The sequence below is a fragment of the Neovison vison genome, chromosome 8 (genome assembly GCF_020171115.1).
Source record: "Neovison vison isolate M4711 chromosome 8, ASM_NN_V1, whole genome shotgun sequence".
Classification (NCBI taxonomy): domain Eukaryota; kingdom Metazoa; phylum Chordata; class Mammalia; order Carnivora; family Mustelidae; genus Neogale; species Neogale vison.
In genome coordinates this window covers 69,825,121-69,843,725 of record NC_058098.1, presented here as the reverse complement: position 1 = coordinate 69,843,725, position 18,605 = coordinate 69,825,121, and the positions used below count along the sequence as shown (strand labels likewise).

The following is an 18,605-nucleotide window of genomic DNA, read 5'->3' as shown; positions in this document are numbered from 1 at the left end:
TAGAAAGGTTTCCTCTACATAAATAACCACATTCTAAAATTTAAACAAAATTTCAGACCCCAAAAAAAAGCTAAAATATTTTTTCAAAAGAAAAATAAAGTTGGAGGAAACCTGGTGCTTGATAATAAGGTATTAGCAACATTAATCAAGATATTGTGGTATTGGTGGAGAGAGAGATACAAAGATCAATGGAACAGAAGATTTAGATTTAACCCACACAGATATAACTAGCTGATTTTTGGCAAACATACAAAATTAAATGTATAAGTATAGCCTTCTTAACAAATGGTGTTAGAGTAACAACTATAGGGAAAAAAAAATCTTCAAGTAAAAGCTGCATTTTATTAAAAAAAAAAAAACTATAACAACCCAACCTAACTATATGACTAAAGGAGCTGGAAAGAGGAGAAAAAAGTCCAAAGCCAGTTAAAGGAAGGAAATAAAGATTAGATCAAAAATAAAGGAAATACAGACCAAAAATAGAACAGATTAATAAAACCAGGAGCTGGTTCTTTGAAAAGATCAACAAAAATTGATAAAGCTTTAGCTAAACCCATAAAAAAAGGAAGAGATGTCAAATAAATAAAAGCAGAAACCAAAAGAGGAGAAATAATAACCAACACCACAAAAATACACAAACAAAAAAAACTGTAAGAGAATATTACGAAAAATTACAGCCAAAAAATTGGACAACCTAGAAGAAAAGGATACATAATCTTCCAAAACTGAACCAGGAATAAATAGAAAATTTGAACAGGTCAATTATTAACAATGAAATTGAAGCAGTAATCAAAAACTCCCAACAAATTATGTGAATTCTACCAATATTTAAAGAGAAGTTATATTTACTATTTTCAAACCATTCCAAGAAACAGAAGAGGAAAGAACATTCCAATTTCATTCTACAAGGGCAGCATTACTCTGATACCAAAACAGGACAGGAGGAGCAAGATGGCGGAGGGGTAGATGAGCTAAATTTCATCTGGTCCCAGGAATTCACCTAGATAGTCATCAAACCATTCTGAACACCTAAAAATTGAATAGGAGATAGATGAGAAGAAGAGCAGCAATTCTAGGAACAGAAAAGCGACCACTTTTTGGAAGACAGGACGTGCAGAGAAGTGAATTCAAGGCGATACATGGGAAGATAGACCACAGAGGGGAGGGGCTGGCTCCCGACAAGCCGTAGAGCACTGGAGCATAAAATCAGAACTTCTAGAAGTCTGCTCCATGGAGGAATGTCAATCCAGAGGCGAAGCAAGCGGTGGAGCCCCTGCTGGGACAGTGTGGTCTCAGGACCCTCAGAGTCACAGAAAAACCAGGGGTGCCTGAGTGCGGCAGAGCTCCCAGGTATCAGAGCAGGGAAGCTGGCTGCAGAGACAGAGCCAAGGAGTGGGCTCAGGGTTACCTTAAACTGTGATCCAAGGCACAGTTGGGCCACTGCTCTTTGAGCAGGGACCCCACAAGTGGCAGCTCTGGGGAGACCCCCCCCCCCTTTCTCCTCTGGGAGGAATAGTGCAGGAGCACGCTGAAGAAATCTGCTGGGATTTCTTCATGTTTGGAGAGTCCAAACATGGCTATGTGCCAGAGATGGAAACACTCAGTCACAGGCTGGGTGAGCACAGAGTGCAGCTGGAGACCAGGGAGATGGGAGGGATTGACTGCTTTTCTCTGAGGGCATACTGAGGAGTGTGACCCTGAGCTCTGGATCCCACTGGCCAGAGACTGGGAGGCTGCAATCTTCATTCCCATCCTCCAAAGCTGTATGGGAAGCATTCAGGGAACAAAAGCTACCAAGACCAAACCCTGGCCCCTGGCAAGGGCGGTGCAATTGCACCTCGGGCAAAGCCATTTAAGAATCACTGCAAGAAGCCCCTCCCCCAGATCAGCAAGAACATCCAGCCAAGACAAACATTACCAATCAATGAGAACTGCAAAATACCTGTGCTAAGAGAATACAGCACACAGAATTCATGGCTTTTTTTCCATTATTCTGAAGTCATTCCAAGTTAAATTTTTTTTATTTTTTGTTATATATTTTTTAATGTTTCCTCTTTCCTATTTTAACCTATTTTATTGACACCTTTCTAAAAATCTTTTTAAATTTTTCATATTCTGTCCCTTCATTGTATTTAACATTTTTTTTATATATGTAAGTTTTTTTTTTCTTTAAAGTTTTGGGATACAGTTTCTTCTAGAAGACCAAAATATACCCTAAATCTAGCATATGGCTTTGTTCTAGTCTCTAGCCTGATCACATTCTCTCCTTTTTTTTCTTTTTTTAACCAACTTCTTATCAATTCCTTTTTAAAAATCTTTTAAAATTTTCATCTTTATAGTCATTTTATCTCTTCATCATGTTTACCTTATTTACATATAAAAATATTCATATAGATATAGATATATATGTTTTTCTTTCTTTAAAATTTTGGGAGGCAGTTTCTTCTAACAGACCAATACACACCCAAAATAAAGTGTATGGCTCTGTTCTATTCACCAGCCTAATCATATTTTTTTTTCTTTTCTTCTCCCCCTGGTTTCAGGTCTCTTCTGATTTGTTTAGTGTATATTTTTCTAGGGTCATTGTTACCCTTTTAGCACTTTGTTCTCTCATTCATCTATTCTTCTCTGGACAAAATGACAAGATGGAAAAACTCACCTCAAAAAAAACAAGAGGCAGTACCAACTACTAGGGACCTAATCAATATGGACATTAGTAAGATATCAGACCTAGAGTTCAGAATGATGATTATAAAAATGCTAACTGGGCATGAAAAAAGCACAGAACATACTAGAGAATGACGTTCTGGAGAAATAAAATCCCTTTCTGGAGAAATTAAAGAAATAAAATTTAAGCAAGTTGAAATAAAAAAAGCTATTAATGAGCAATCAAAAATGGAAGCTCTTACTGCTAGGATAAATGAGGCAGAAGAGAGAATTAGTGACATAGAAGGCAAATGATGGAGAATAAAGAAACTGAGAAAAAGAGAGATAAACAACTGCTGGATAATGAGCAGAGAATTCGAGAGACAAGTGATGACACAAGATGAAACAATATTATCACAGAAAAAGAAGAAAGAGAGAGGGGGCAGAATGTACATTGGAGCAAATCATAGCAGAGAACTTTCCTGATATGGGGGAAGGAAACAAGCATCAAATTCCAGGAGGCACAGAGAACTCCCCCTGAAAGCAATAAAAATAGGCCAACATCCCATCATTTAATGGTTAAACTTACAAGTCTCAGAAACAAAGAGAAAATCCTGAAAGCAGCTCAGAACAAGAGGTCTGTAACATACAATGGTAGAAATATTAGATTGGCAGCAGACTATCCACAGAGACCTGGCAGGCCAGAAAGGACTGGCATGATATATTCAGAGCATTAAACCAGAAAAATATGCAGCCAAGAATACTACATTCAGCTAGGCTGTCAATGAAAATAGAAGGAGAGATAAAAAGCTTCCAGAGCAAACAAAAACTAAGAGAATTTGCAAACACCAAACCAGCCCTACAGAAAATATTGAAAAAGGTCCTCTCTTAGCAAGAGAGAGCCTAAAAGTAACATAGACTGGAAAGGAACAGAGACAATATGTAGTAACAGTCTCCTTACAGATAATGCATGGCACTAAATTCTTATCTTTCAATAATTAGCCTGAATGTAAATGGGTTAAATGCCCCAATCAAAATACACAGGCTATCAGAATGGATAAAAAAAACCAAGACCTATCGATGTGCTGTCTACAAGAAACTAATTTTAGACTCAAAGACACCTCCAGATTGAAAGTGAGGGTGTGGAAAACAATTTACCATGTCAATGGACATCAAAAGAAAGCTGGGGTGGCAATCCTTCTATCAAACAAATTAGATTTTAAGCAGAAGACTATCATAAGAGATGAGAAGGACACTATGTCACACTTGAAGGGTCTGTCCCACAAGAAGATCTAACAAATTTATTTAGCTTATTATTTTAACTATTTTTATTAGCATATAATGTATTATTTGCCCCAAGGGTACAGATCTGTGAATCATCAGGCTTACACATTTCACAGCACTCACCATAGCACATACCCTCCCCAATGTCCATAACTCAGCCACCCTATCCCTACTTCCCCCACACCCCTCAGCAACCCTCAGTTTGTTTTGTGAGATTAAGAGTCTCTTATGGTTTGTCTCCCGATCACATCTTGTTCCATTTTTCCCTTCCCTACTCTCCAAACCCCCCACTCTGCCTCTCAAATTCCTTTTATCAGGGAGATCATATGTTAATTGTCTTTCTCTGATTGACTTATTTCACTCAGCATATTACCCTCTATCTCCATCCATGTTGTTGCAAATGGCAAGATTTCATTTCTTTTAATGGCTGCATAGTATTCCATTGTATATATATACCACATCTTCTTTATCCATTCATCTATTGATGGACATCTAGGTTCTTTCCATAGTTTGGCTATCGTGGACATTACTGCTATAAACATTTGGGTGCATGTGTCCCTTCAGATCACTACATTTGTATCTTGAGGGTAAATACCCAGTAGTGCTATTGCTGGGTCATAGGGTAACTATATTTTCAACTTTTTGAGGAACCTTCATGCTGAAAATCTAACAATTTTAAATATCTATGCCCCTACTATGGTAGCAGCCAATTATATAAACCAATTAAGAAAAAAATCAAAGAAACACATAGACAATAATACAGGAATAGTAGGGGATTTAACATTCTCCTCACTGAAGTGAACAGATCATCTGAGCAAAATATCAACAAGGAAATAAAGGCTTTAAATGACACAGTGGACCAGATGGACATCACAGACATATTTAGAACATTCTATCCCAAAGCAACAGAATACACATTCTTCTCAAGTGAAACTGGAACAGTCTCCAGAATAGATCATACCCTAGGAAACAAATCAGGTCTTAACCAGTATCAAAAGATTCGGATCATTCCCTGCACATTTTCAGACCACAGTGCCTCGAAACTAGAACTCAACCACAAGAGGAAAGTTGAAAAGAATGCAAACACATGGAGGCTAAAGAGCATCCTAGTAAAGGATGCACACATCAACCAGGAAATTAAAGAGAAATTTTAAAAAGTTCATGGAAACAAAGGAAATGAAAACACAACTATTTGAAATCTTAGGGACACAGTAAAGGCATTCCTGAGAGGTAAATATATAGCAATATAAACCTGTCTCAAGAAACAAAAAAGGTCTCAAATACACAACCTAACCCTACACATGAAGGAGCTGGAGAAAGAACAGCAAAAAAAGGCCTAAACCCAGCAGAAGAAGAGAAATAATAAAGATTGGAGCAGAAATCAATGAAATAGAAACAAAAAGAAGAGTAGAGCAGATAAACAAAACTAGGAGCTGGTTCTTTGGAAGAATGAATAAGATTGATAAACCCCTAGCCAGACTTATCAAAAAGAAAAGAGAAAGGACTCAAATTAATAAAATCATGAATGAAAGAGCAGAGATCATAATCAACACCAAAGAAATACAAACAATAATAAGAACATATTTTGACCAACTATACACCAGCAAATTTGACAATCTGGAAGAAATGGATGCATTCCTAGAGACATATGAACTACCAAAACTGAACCAGGAAGGCATAGAAAACCTGAACAGACCCATAACCAGTAAGAAGATTGAAGCAGTTATCAAAAATCTCCCAACAAGTAAGAGCCAGGGCCAGATGGCTTCCCAGGGGAATTCTACCAAATATTTAAAGAAGAATTAATACCTATTCTCCTGAAGCTGTTCCAAAAAATTGAAATGGAAGGAAAACTTCCAAACTCATTTTATGAGGCCAGCATTACCTTGCTCCCAAACCCAGACAAAGACCCCACTGAAAAGGAGAATTACAGACCAATATCCTTGATGAACACAGATGTGAAAATTCCCACCAATATACTAGCCAACAGTACATTAAAAGGATTATTCACCACAACCAAGTGGGATTTATTCCTGGGGTCCAAGGTTGGTTCAACATCCACAAATCAATGTGATACATTAATAAAAGAAAGAACAAGAACCATATGATACTCTCAATAGATGCTGGAAAAGCATTTGACAAATTACAGCATTCTTTCTTTTTTTTTTTTATCATGAAAAAAATGTATTTAGATTTATCCAGCTGTACTCAGTTTAGATGATCCCAATTTTGTTGGCAACATCCAAAGCATCATAGTCAGGGGCCAGGTGAACATATGCCTTCTTCTCTCCATCAGGCCTGATCAAGGTGTTGACCTTGGCCAAATTAATGTCATAGAGCTTCTTCACAGCCTGTCTGATCTGGTGCTTCTTGGCCTTGACATCCACAATGAACACAAGTGTGTTGTTGTCTTCTATTTTCTTCACAGCTGACTCAGTAGTCAGGGGGAACTTGATGATGGCATAGTGATCAAGCTTGTTTCTCCTGGGGATGCTCTTTTGAGGGTATTTGGGCTGCCGTCAGAGACGCAGAGTCTTGGGTCATCGAAACATAGGTGATGTGCGGATCTTCTGTTTTTGTGTCTGTGGACACCTTTCAGCACTGTTTTCTTGGCCTTCAAAGCCTTTGCTTTGGCTTCGGCTTTGGAAGGAGGAGGGGCTTCTTTCTTAGCTTTCAGTGTCATCTTCATAAAAGGGAACTACAGCATCCTTTCTTGATGAAAACTCTTCACAGTTTAGGGATAGAAGGTACATACCTCAATATCATCAAAGCCACCTATGAAAACCCCACAACGAGTATCATTCTCAATGGGGAAAAACTGAGAGCTTTTCCCCTAAAGTCAGGAACATGGCAGGGATGTCCACTATCATCACTGTTATTCAACATAGTACTAGAAGTCCTAGCCTCAGCAATCAGACAACAAAAAGAAATAAAGGGCATCCTAATCTGCAAAGAATTCAAACTCTTCCTCTTTATAGATGATATGGTACTTTATGTGGAAAACCCAAAAGAGTCCATTCCAAACCTGCTAGAACTCATACAGGAATTCAGTAAAGTGTCAGGATATAAAATCAATGCACAGAAATCAGTTGCATTTGTATACACTAACAACAAGACAGAAGAAAGAAATTAAGGAGTCGATCCTATTTACAATTGCATCCAAAACCGTAAGATACCTAGGAATAAATCTATCCAAACAGACAAAGAATCTGTATTCAGAAAACTATAGAATACTCATGAAAGAAATCAAGGAAGACACAAAGAAATGGAAAAACATTCCATGCTCATGGATCGGAAGAACAAATACTGTGAAAATATCTATGCTACCTAGAGCAATCTACAAGTTAATGCAATCCTTATCAAAATACCATCAACTTTTTTCAAGGAAAGGGGAGAAATAATCTTAAAATTTAAATGGAACCAGAAAAGATCCTGAATATCCAGAGAAATGTTTAAAAAGAAAACCAAAATTGGGGTATTAAAATTCCAGACTTCAAGCTCTATTACAAAGCAGTAATCATCAAGACAGTATGCTACTCATACAAAAACAGACACAAAGATCAGTGGAAAAGAACAGAGAGCCCAGAAATGGACTCTTAACTCTATGGTCAACTAATCTTTGACAAAGTAGGAAAGAATGCCCAATGGAAAAATGGTATTGTGAAAACTGGACAGCCACAAGCAGAAGAATGAAACTGGACCACTTCCTTACACCACACACAAAAATAGACTCAAAATGGAGGAAAGACCTCAATGTTAAGACAAGAATTCAACAAAATCCTTGAGGAGAACACAGGCAGCAACCTCTTCGACCTCAGCCTCAGCAACTTCTTCCTAGACACATTGCCAAAGGCAAGGAAAACAAGGGAAAAATGAACTATGGAGACTTCATCAAGAACAAAAGCTTTTGCACAGCAAAAGAAACAGTCAACAAAACCAAAAGACAACTGACAGAATGGGAAAAGATATTTGCAAATGCATATCAGATAAAGGGCCAGTATCCAAAATCTATAAAGAACTTATCAAACTCAACACCCAAAGAACAAATAACCCAATCAAGAAATGGGCAGAAGACATGAACACACATTTCTGCAAAGAAGACATCCAAATGGCCAACAGACACATGAAAAAGTACTAAGCATCCCTCAGCATCAGGGAAATACAAGTTAAACCACAGTGAGATACTACCTCACACCAGTCAGAATGGCTAAAATTAACCAGTCAGGAAATGACAGGTGTTGGCGAGGATGCGGAGAAGGGGGAACCCTCCTACACTCTTGATGAGAATGCAAGATGGTATAGCCATTCTGGAAAACAGCATGGAGGTTCCTCAAAAAGTTGAAAAGAGCTTACCCTATGACTCAGCTATCACACTACTGGGTATTTACCCTAAAGATACAAATGTAGTGATCCAAATGGGTACCTGTACTCAAATGTTTATAGCAGCAATGTCCACAACAGCCACACTATGGAAAGAGCCTAGATGAATGGATAAAGAAGATGTGGTATATATATACAATGGAATCTATGCAGCCATCAAAAAAACCCTGAAATCTTGCCATTTGGAATGACATGGATGGAACTAAAGGGTATTACGCTAGGAAATAAGTCAATCAGAAAAAGACAATTATGATATGATCTCCCTGATATGAGGAATTTGAGAGACAAGACAGGATCATAGGTGAAGGGAGGGAAAAAATGAAACAAGATGAAACTAGAGAGGGAAACAAACCACGAGATACTCTTAATCTCAGAACAAACAAGGTTGCTGGAGGGGTGGGTGGTGGGAAGAATGGGGTGGCTGAGTGATGAACATAGGGAGGGTATGTGCTATGGTAAGAAAAAAAAAATAAATGAATAAAAATAAAAAGAACCCAAAACCAGATAAAGACACTATGAGAAATGACAACTACAGGTCAGTATCACTGATGAATATAGATGCAAAAATTTTCAACAAAAGATTTTCAAACAGAATTCAACAAAACATTAAAAAAATCACTCAACACAATCAAATGGGATTTATTCCCAGGATGTAAAGGTGTTTCAATATTCAAAAATCAATGTGATACATCACATTAAAAAGAGAAAGGATAAAAACTGTATGGATCATCTCATTAGATGTAGAAAAAGCATTTGACGAAGCACAAATGATAAAAACTCCATTCATGATAAAAACCTCTCAACATAGTAGGGTTAGAGGAAATATACCTCAACATAATAAAAGCCATATACGAAAAAACCACAGCTAACACCATACTCAATGGTGAAAAATTGATTAACTTTTCCTCTAAGAGCAGGAAAAAGACAAGGATGCTCAAGCTCACCATTTTTATTCAATGTAGTACTAGAAGTCTTAGCCAGACCAATTACATAACAAAAAGAAATAAAAGGCATCCAAATTGGTAAAGATGTGAAACATTCACTATTTGCAGATGACATGATACTTTATATAGAAAGCCCAAAAGACTCCACCAATAAACTACTAGAACTGGTAAGAGAATTTAGTAAAATTGCAGGATACAAAATTAACATAGAGAAATCCATTGCATTTCTATACACTCATAATGAAGTCGCTAAAAGAAAGAAAACAATCCCATTTACAACTACATCAAAAATAATCAAATACCTAGGAATAAACTTATCACCAAGGAGGTAAAAGACCTATACTTTGAAAACTATAAAACACCAATAATAGAAATTGAAGATGACACAAGTGGTAAAATATTCCCTGCTCAAGGATTAGAAGAACAAATAATGTTAAAATGTCCATATTACCCAAAGCAATTTAAAGATTTAATATAACTCCTATCAAAATACCAGAAATGTTTTTCTTAGAGAACAAATAATACTGACATTTGTATGGAACTACAAAAGACCCTAAATAGCCAAAGCAATCTTGAAAAAGAAAAAGCTGGAGGCATCACAATTCTGGATTGCAAGAGCACAAAGCTACACATATCAAAAAGAATGCTACTGGCACAAAACAGACACACAAATCAATGGGACAGAATATAGAGTCCGAGAAAACCCACACTTTTATAGTCAAATAATCCATGGCACAGGGTTATTTGAGTTGATTATATAGAGTGGGAAAAAGCCTCTTTGACAAATGGTTCCAGGAAAACTGGACAGCTACATGCAAGAGAATGAAACTGGTCAACTTTCTCACACTATAACAAACATAAACTCAAAAGATGGATTACAGACCTAAATGTTGAGACCTAAAGCTATAAAACACCTGGCAGAAAACAGAGGCAGTAATTTCTTTGACATTGGCTACAGAGACATTTTTTTTAGATCTATCTCCTCTGAAAAGGGAAACAAAAGCAAAATTAAACTATTGGGACTATATCAAAATAAAAAGCTCTCCACAATGAAGGAAACAATGAACAAAATGAAAAGGAAATGCAAATCAAAACCACAAGAAGACATCACCTCACACCTGTTAGAAAGGCTGGAATCAAAAAGACAAATAACAAGTATTGGTGAAGATGTGAAGAAAAGGGAACCCTTGGGCACTGCTGGTAGGAATGTAAATTGGTGTGGCCACTCTAGAAAATAGTATAGAGGTTTCTCAAAAAATTAGAATTATCATATGATTCAGCAATTCTGGATATATAGCCAAATTCTGGATATATAGCCAAAGAAAACAAAAGCACTAACTCAAAAAGATGTATGTACCCCAATGTTCACTGCAGCATTATTTACAATAGTGAAGATATGGAAGCAAACTCAGTGTCCATCAATGAATAAATGGATAAAGATGTAATATATATACATATTACAAATACACACACACGAATATGATTCAGCTAGAAAAAGAAAGAGATCTTGACATTTGTCACAACACGGATGGATGGACTGTGAGTACGTTATGCTAAATGAAATAAGTCAGACAGAGAAAGGCAAATACTATATAGCTTCACTTATATGTGGAATCCTAAAACAAAACCCACAAAAAAAACCAAAAAACAAAAAACAAACCAATTTCATAGACGCAAAGAGCAGACTGATTGTTGCCGGAAATGGGGAAGTGGGCAAAGTGGGAGAAGGGGTCTAAAGATAAAAACCTCCAGTTATAAAATAAATAAAGTCATGGGGATATAATATTCAGCATGGTGACTATAGTTAATACTTTACTGCATATCTGAAAATTGCTAAGAGCACAGATCTTAAAAGTCTTCATCATAAATGTTTTTGTAACTGTGTGTTGTGACAGATGATAACTAGACTTACTGTGGTGATCGTTTTTCAATATATATAAATATCAAGTCATTATGTTATACTCCTAAAACCAAAATAATGTTTGGGTCAATTATACGTCAATAAAGCAAAAACAAAACAAAAAAATCCCACAGGTTTAGGTTCCTTTTAAAATATTACGTGGATTTAGTTTTATTTTACCTTCTTGCATTGAAGGAAAACCTATAATGAGAATCAAACCATTTTGTTCACTGATACCTGCATGAAGGACTTTCTTTTTCTGAATCTTTTGATTTGAAAGATCCTCTGGTAAGTACAACATATTTAGGGATGACATTGGTGTTGACTTGACATCAGAATGAGGTTTTGCACATTTTTCTGGGGTTGAAACCATAGAACAGATTTCTTTTTGATGCCTGTTTTGATTTAGACAAAAAATAGAAGAAAAAAAAGAGGAATAAGAGGAGAGAGAAAAAGACAAAATTTCCATCAAGAAGGCAGAGTTAGATCAATAAAATCATGTTGAATGCTACAAACTAAAGGAGGGGGCCTCCTGTCGTCTAGTTAATTCAAGAATAATCTTTTTCCCCACCCAAAGCAGAAGCAGTGCCCCACATCAGGGGCCCTGATGTGGAGTCATTAGATACGGCTCACATCACAGTTCTGTTCCCTTCTGGCTGTGTGGACATGGTAAAAAGTCCCTCAGTCTTTGAACTTCATCCTCCTCCTCCTCTAAAAACTGCAGGAAATTCAGGGGTGCACTGATTCTATGGGACTGATGTGAGAATTAACATAAGGGAGAGCCAGTTGTAAATCAGAAAGCCTTACGGAAACCCCTTTCTCTAACCAAAAGTTTCAATAGCTAGCTCTTACAAAAGCCAGAGAAGAGAAATCCTTGCCTTGGACCCCTGTGCCAATATCAGATCACAGGAAACCACTCCTGTGAAGATCTGGGGCCAGGAGGGGCCCTAGAAATGCCTGAGAATCCTCCCAGATCTATCTTTTCTGAAGCTCTGAACATAGCAACCACAGAAAGGAAAGTTTCCAGAACAATTTCCTGCTCCAACACTGTAAAGCATGGCCTCCTTCCTTCACCCTCGACCTGACTGCCTACTTTGTAGACCACCCCCAGTGTTCCATAATCATGTACGTCTGTATGCCCCACCACACTGTGCATCTTGTGATGGAAGGGACTGGGTTTGTATTCATCTGTGCACCCCAGTTTGCCTGGCACATGGTCTGTACTCCACAATGTTGGGAAAAAAAAAAGGAAGGGACTGGAGGAGATTATGCTGAGTGAAATAAACAAAGCAGAGTCAATTATCATATGGCTTCACCTACTTGTGGAGCATAAGGAATAATATGGAGGACATTGGGAAAAGGAAAGGAAAAGTGAATTGGGGGAAATCGGAGGGGGAGACAAACCATAAGAGACTGTGGACTCTGAGAAACAAACTGAGGGTTTTGGAGGGGAAGTGGTGTGGGGTTAGGTGAGCCTGGTGGTGGGTACTAAGGAGGGCACGTATTGCATGGAGCACAAACAATGAATCTTGGAACACTGAAAAAATAAAATTAAATTAAAAAAAAAAGAAAGGAAGAGTGAGGAGATTGGCGGCTGAAATGTTTTTCACCTGGTAGAAAGCAAGAATAAGGCAATTTGTTTTTGAGTGTAGTTAAATCAGTGAATTAACTTTTCCAAATGTTCTTTTTTTTTTTTTTAACATTTTTATTTATTTATTTGACAGAGATCACAAGTAGGCAGAGAGGCAGGCAGAGAGAGAGGAGGAAGCAGGCTCTCCACAGAGCAGAGAGCCCGATGTAGGGCTCGATCCCAGGACCCTGGGATCATGACCTGAGGAGAAGGCAGAGGCTTTGACCCACTGAGCCACCCAGGCGCCCCCCTAATGTTCTAAGGATAGACGCATGCTACCTGTAGAACGGGGCATTGAGCTTTATTCTTTCTTTATGTTAATTTAGAACTCTTATTATATAACAGTCATAACCTCGTTTAATCTCCCCCAAAACCCTCTGACTACCATTATTCCTATGCTGTAGATCAGGAAACTGAGGCTCCACAAGGTTAAGTAACTCGCCTAAATTTACCCAACATGTAATGGTAGGAAGCCTGGATTAAAACACTTCTCTGCATGACTCCAGAACCTGCCTTATCCAGCCCCTAAAAAAGAAATATAAAAAAAGAATGCATCCACTACTCAATGAATGGCAGATAGAGTCAACTGACTAAGCCAACTTCCAAACAATGGCTGGTAAGGTACAGAGGGTAATTCACACTGAGGTGCTGCCCATTTATTTGTCTGTTAGTTTATTTGTGCAAATTCTCTGCATTTAGAAGTTGTATCTGAGCTTTTCCAATACTTTAAAAATAATGCTGTAATAGCTCATTATGAGATGGCCCAGTATAACATTTATCTTTTTTTACTGATTCCATTGCTCATGCCCTGCTCCCTGCCCATATTAATTCTTAATTTGCTAACAGGAAGACAGTGAATTCTGATGAAGATGAAATCCTGATTGATAAATGTATTTTTTTTAAAGATTTTGTTCACTTATTTGACAGACAAAGATCACAAGTAGGCAGAGAGGCAGGCTGAGACAGAGGGGAAAGCAGGCTCCCTGTGAGCAGAGAGCCCGATGTGGCGCTCGATCCCAGGACCCTGGGATCATGACCTGCACCGAAGGCAGAGGCTTTAACCCACTGAGCCACCCAGGTGGCCCTAATAAATGTATTCTTAACTTCTTTCCATTAGGTATCATGCTTTAAAATAAAAAGACATCCTCCTGATAGAGTATTTATATGAAGCTGTGATATTTGAGTATCTGTACGATGTTAAATTGTTTTAATAAGATTTGACACCTTTTCTGAGTGTCGCAGTGGTTCTGATTTTTGTTTAAAAATTATTAATTAGAGACATATTAGAATATAGGGTAGAAAAAGACCTGAGACATATCTATCCCAAATCCTACCACCATAACTGCCATTTTAAAGAGGAAACCAAGACTCATCAATGGACAGGTTTGGAGAGAAGTCAGGGATTCACCAACATCACACAGAGTGAAGTCCAGACCCCTGGGCCTCTTAATCCCTGAGTCCACTCTCCTGCCCTACACAGCACTCCTGCTGTGTTCTATGACTGTTGGGGTTGGGGGGCCCATCCACAGAGTGGAGATAAACTGTTAACACTGTTCTAAGTGCCACGCAAAGATTTTAGAACTTACATATAAAGGTAAATATGTGGCCTCCTTAAGCCATATGTTAGATAATTAAATTATTAGATTATGCCTTCTCCTTTCTTAAGAGAAATTCTAACATAATCATGCTATGAGATTCTTTAACCCACTGAGCCACCCAGGCACCCTATGCTATATGATTCTTTACACTAAAGGAAATCCCAAAAGTACTACAGAAAGAAGAGGTGTCAAGCAGAGTGAGCAGAGCATCCGAGAGGACCCCAGTGATGAGGAAAACAGGGGCTTTGGCACACTCACTTATTGCCCCCTTCCTTTTCTCCATTGTACCACCAATCCATGATTAAGGACTCTGAATAAAGGTCTTGTACCTTCTCCAGGTCACTTTGTCCCTGCTCCATTTCCTTAATTAAAAGAGTCAAATCTTCATTCTGCCAAAATAAGATGTAAATATATTGTAAAATTGTATAAAAGAGTTCAAATTTCAAACATTTCTAACAGAAAGCCAACTATATGAGAAAAAGAAGAATTAAAGGATTTCATGTCATTCTCATAGTATTCCATTTTAATAAACAGCTTTATTGAAATATAACTCATATACAATAAACCAAACGCATGTGAAGTGTACCATTTGAAAAGCTTTGACATTCACACCTGTGAAATCTTCAGTGCAATCAAGAGAACAGACATATCCATCATTCCCAAAAGTTTCCTCAGGCCCCCTTGTAAATTTGCTACCCTCCATACCCCAAAACCCATCTCCCTCCAATTCCTCATCAACTACTCATCTTCCTTCTGTCACTATACATTAGTTTTGATTTTCTAGAATTTTATATAAATGGAATCATACAGTATGTATTCTTTGTCCAGCTTCCTTCACTCATATAATTATTTTGAGATTCACCCATGTTGCAGCATGAAGCAAGAGTTCACTCATCTTTATTTTCTTTTATTATTTTTTTAAAATTTATTTTCAGCATAACAGTATTTCATTCATCTTTATTGCTGAGTAGCACTGGACTATATACCAAATACCAAAACTTAGTCACCTATTGAGAGACATCCTCGGGCTATTATAAACAAAGCTATGAACATCTGTGTACAAGTCTTATGGACATCTGTTTTCATTTCTCTTGAAAAAATGTTTATTTTAATGTGATTCACATTGTCCATTCTATCTTGGTTGATTTCTGGTAGTTTTTGTTTTGTGTGGAAGTGGACCTTTTTTTCCTAATTTGTCAAATATGTGAATGTAAAGTTGTTCACTGTATTCCTTTTATAATATTTTTGATGGCTATAAGATCTAATATGATAGCCCCATTCTTTTTGTCTTTGTCAGCCTTCCAAGATGTGTTATCAATTCTCAAGCTTTTTCTTTTTTTTAAGAAACAGCTTTTTTTCTCACTGATTTTCTCTATTGCTTTCCTATTTTCAATTTTATTGATTCATACTCTTATCCATATTATTTTCTTCCTACTGCTTGCTTTGGGTTTATTTTGTCCTTCTTGTTCTAGTTTCTTGGAGTAAGAACTCAGATTGTTGATTCAGTAACTTTCCTTGTTCCCAACAAGCATTTAGTGCTATAAATTTCACTCCCACTATGTTAGCTGTATCCCACATAGTTTGATATATGGTGTTTTTGTTTTCTTTTGGTTCTAAGTAATTTTAATTTCCTTTGAGACTTTCTCTTTTACCAATGGATTATCAAGAACTATGTTGTTTAAATTCCATGTGTTTAGATATTTTCATGCTATTATTAACTTCTCATTTGATACCATTATGGTCAGAGAACAAACTCCATGGTTTCAGTGCTTTTATTATTTTTTTTAAGTTTTTATTTAAATTCCAGTTAGTTAACATAGAGTGCCATATTAGTTTCAGGTGTACAGTATAGTTAGTATAGTTATTCAACACTTCCATACATCAGCTGATGCTCATCACAACAAATGCGCTCCTTAATCCCCATCCCCTATTTCACCCATTGCACCCCCCACCCCCGCCATCTCCTCTCTGGTAACTACTGGTTTGTTCTCTAAAGTTAAGAGTCTGGTTTTTTTGTTTGTTTGTTTGTCTGGTTTTTTTTGGTTGGCCTCCCTCTCTCTTTTTTCCCCTTTGTTCATTTTCTTCTTAAATTCCACATATGAGTGAAATCATATGGTATTTGTCATTCTCTGACAGACTTCTTTCACTTAGCATAATACTCTTTAGCTCCATCCATGTCACTGCAAATGGCAAGATTTCATTCTTTTTTATGGCTGAATTAAATTCCACATCTTCTTTATCCATTCATCAGTTGATGGACTCTTGGGCTATTAATCTGTAATTAATTAATCTGTAATTCAGCTATTATAGTCAATGCTTTTAAATCAGCTGAGGTTTGTTTTATCACCTGTTGTACAGCCTATCTTAGTAAGTATATCATGAACACTAGAAAAAAGTTTGTATTCAGCTGTTGTGGTGGGGAGTATTTTATCTGTGGCAATTAGATCTTGTTGGTTGTGCTGTTTAGATCTTCTCTGTCTTGCTGATTTTGCATCTAGTAGTTTCTGTTATTTGCTGGGAGAGATGTGTTGAACTCTACAAGTATAATCCTGTATTTTTCTATTTCTCCTTTCAATTGGGGTAATTATATCATTTACATTTAAAGTAATTATTGATGTGTTAACAGTTCTGTTATTTTATTATTTGTTTTCTACTTGTTTCATTGGTCTTGCTCCTCTGTTTCTTTCCCGCCTTCCTTCAGGTTACTTGAACTTTTAAAATAATAATTCTATCTTGATTTATTTGCAGTGTTTTTGAGTATATCTCTTTATATTGTTTTCATAATGGCTTCTCTGAGTATGGACAGCATATGTGTGAGACTTTTAACAGTCTACTAGCATTAACATTTTTCTATTTCAAGGAAAATATGGAAACCTCACTTCCACTTAGGTCCCTTTACCTTCTTTACTTTTAAATTATCACTGTCTTGGGACGCCTGGGTGGCGCAGTTGGTTAAACGACTGCCTCCGGCTCAGGGCGTGATCCTGGAGTCCCGGGATCGAGTCCCACATCAGGCTCCCAGCTCCATGGGGAGTCTGCTTCTCCCTCTGACCTTCTCCTCGCTCATGCTCTCTCTCACTGTCTCTCTCTCTCAAATAAATAAAATAAAATCTTAAAAAAATAAATAAATAAATTATCACTGTCTTGAATATCACAGAGTGCCATAATTTTTATTTCAATCACTGAATATGATTTCATGAGGAAAAGGACACTTATTACATCTACTCATATTTTTGCTTTTTCTCCCTTCTTCCATGATGCTCCACAATTTCTTATTTTTCTATTTCCTTTTGCCTGAAGAACTTCCTGTAGCCAATAAAAGAGTAGGGCTTCTAGCAACAAATTCTTTTAATTTGTATTTCTCTGAGAATATTTTTATTTCCTCTTCATTCCTGAAGGATAGTTTTGTCCAAAATATGTGGTCAATGGTTCTTTTCTTCCCACACTTGAAAAATATTGTGCCACTTTTCTGGCCTCCTTGGTAAAATCCACTCTCAATTTGATGTAATTTCTTTTGGGCTATTTTAAAGACTTTGTCTTCAATTTTTTTTAAAAAAATTTTATTGTGTTATGTTAGTCACCATACAGTACATCATTAATTTTTGATATAGTATTCCATGATTCACTGTTTTCATATAACACCCAGTGCTCCATGCTGTACATGCCCTCCTTAATATCCACCACTAGGCTCACCCATTCCTCCACCCTTTCCCCTCTAAAACCCTCAGATGGTTTCTCGGAGTCCACAGTCTCTCATGGTTCATTTCTCCCTCCAATTTCCCCCCTCTTCACTTTTCCTTTCCTTCTCCTAATGTCTCCATGTTATTCCTTATATTCTACAAGTAGGTGAAACCATATGATAATCGACTTTCTCTGCTTGACTTATTTCACTCAGCATAATCTCCTCCAGTTGATGCATGTTGTATGCATGCATAAGTTCTTCCACCCATGTTGATGCAAAAGTTGGGTACTCATCCTTTAGGATGGCTGAGTAATATTCCATTGGATATATGGACCACATCTTCTTTATCCATTCATCTGTGGAAAGAGCCAAGATGCCCTTCAACAGACAAATGTCTTTGATTTTTGAATGTTGAAACATAGTGTGTCTTGGCATGGATTTCTTTGGGTTTATCCTCTTTGGAGTTTACTCAGCTTCTTCAATCTGTATGTTTTTATCTTTCACCAAATTTGAGGAGTTTTCAGTTATTTTTCCATGTAGT

At 37.1% G+C, this 18,605-nt stretch overlaps 1 protein-coding gene across 2 annotated transcripts in view; it reads right to left on the bottom strand.

The window, feature by feature from the left end:
• VWA3B (von Willebrand factor A domain containing 3B) overlaps window positions 1-18,605 on the bottom strand; it is a 216,163-nt gene that overhangs the window by 84,085 nt on the left and 113,473 nt on the right. For both annotated transcript variants that reach the window (XM_044263854.1, XM_044263855.1), the window contains exons 12-13: window positions 14,641-14,771; window positions 11,392-11,549 (exon numbers count right to left, since the gene is read on the bottom strand). In XM_044263854.1, the coding sequence (XP_044119789.1) occupies window positions 11,392-11,549; window positions 14,641-14,771 (289 nt within the window). The remainder of the gene's footprint in view (window positions 1-11,391; window positions 11,550-14,640; window positions 14,772-18,605) is intronic.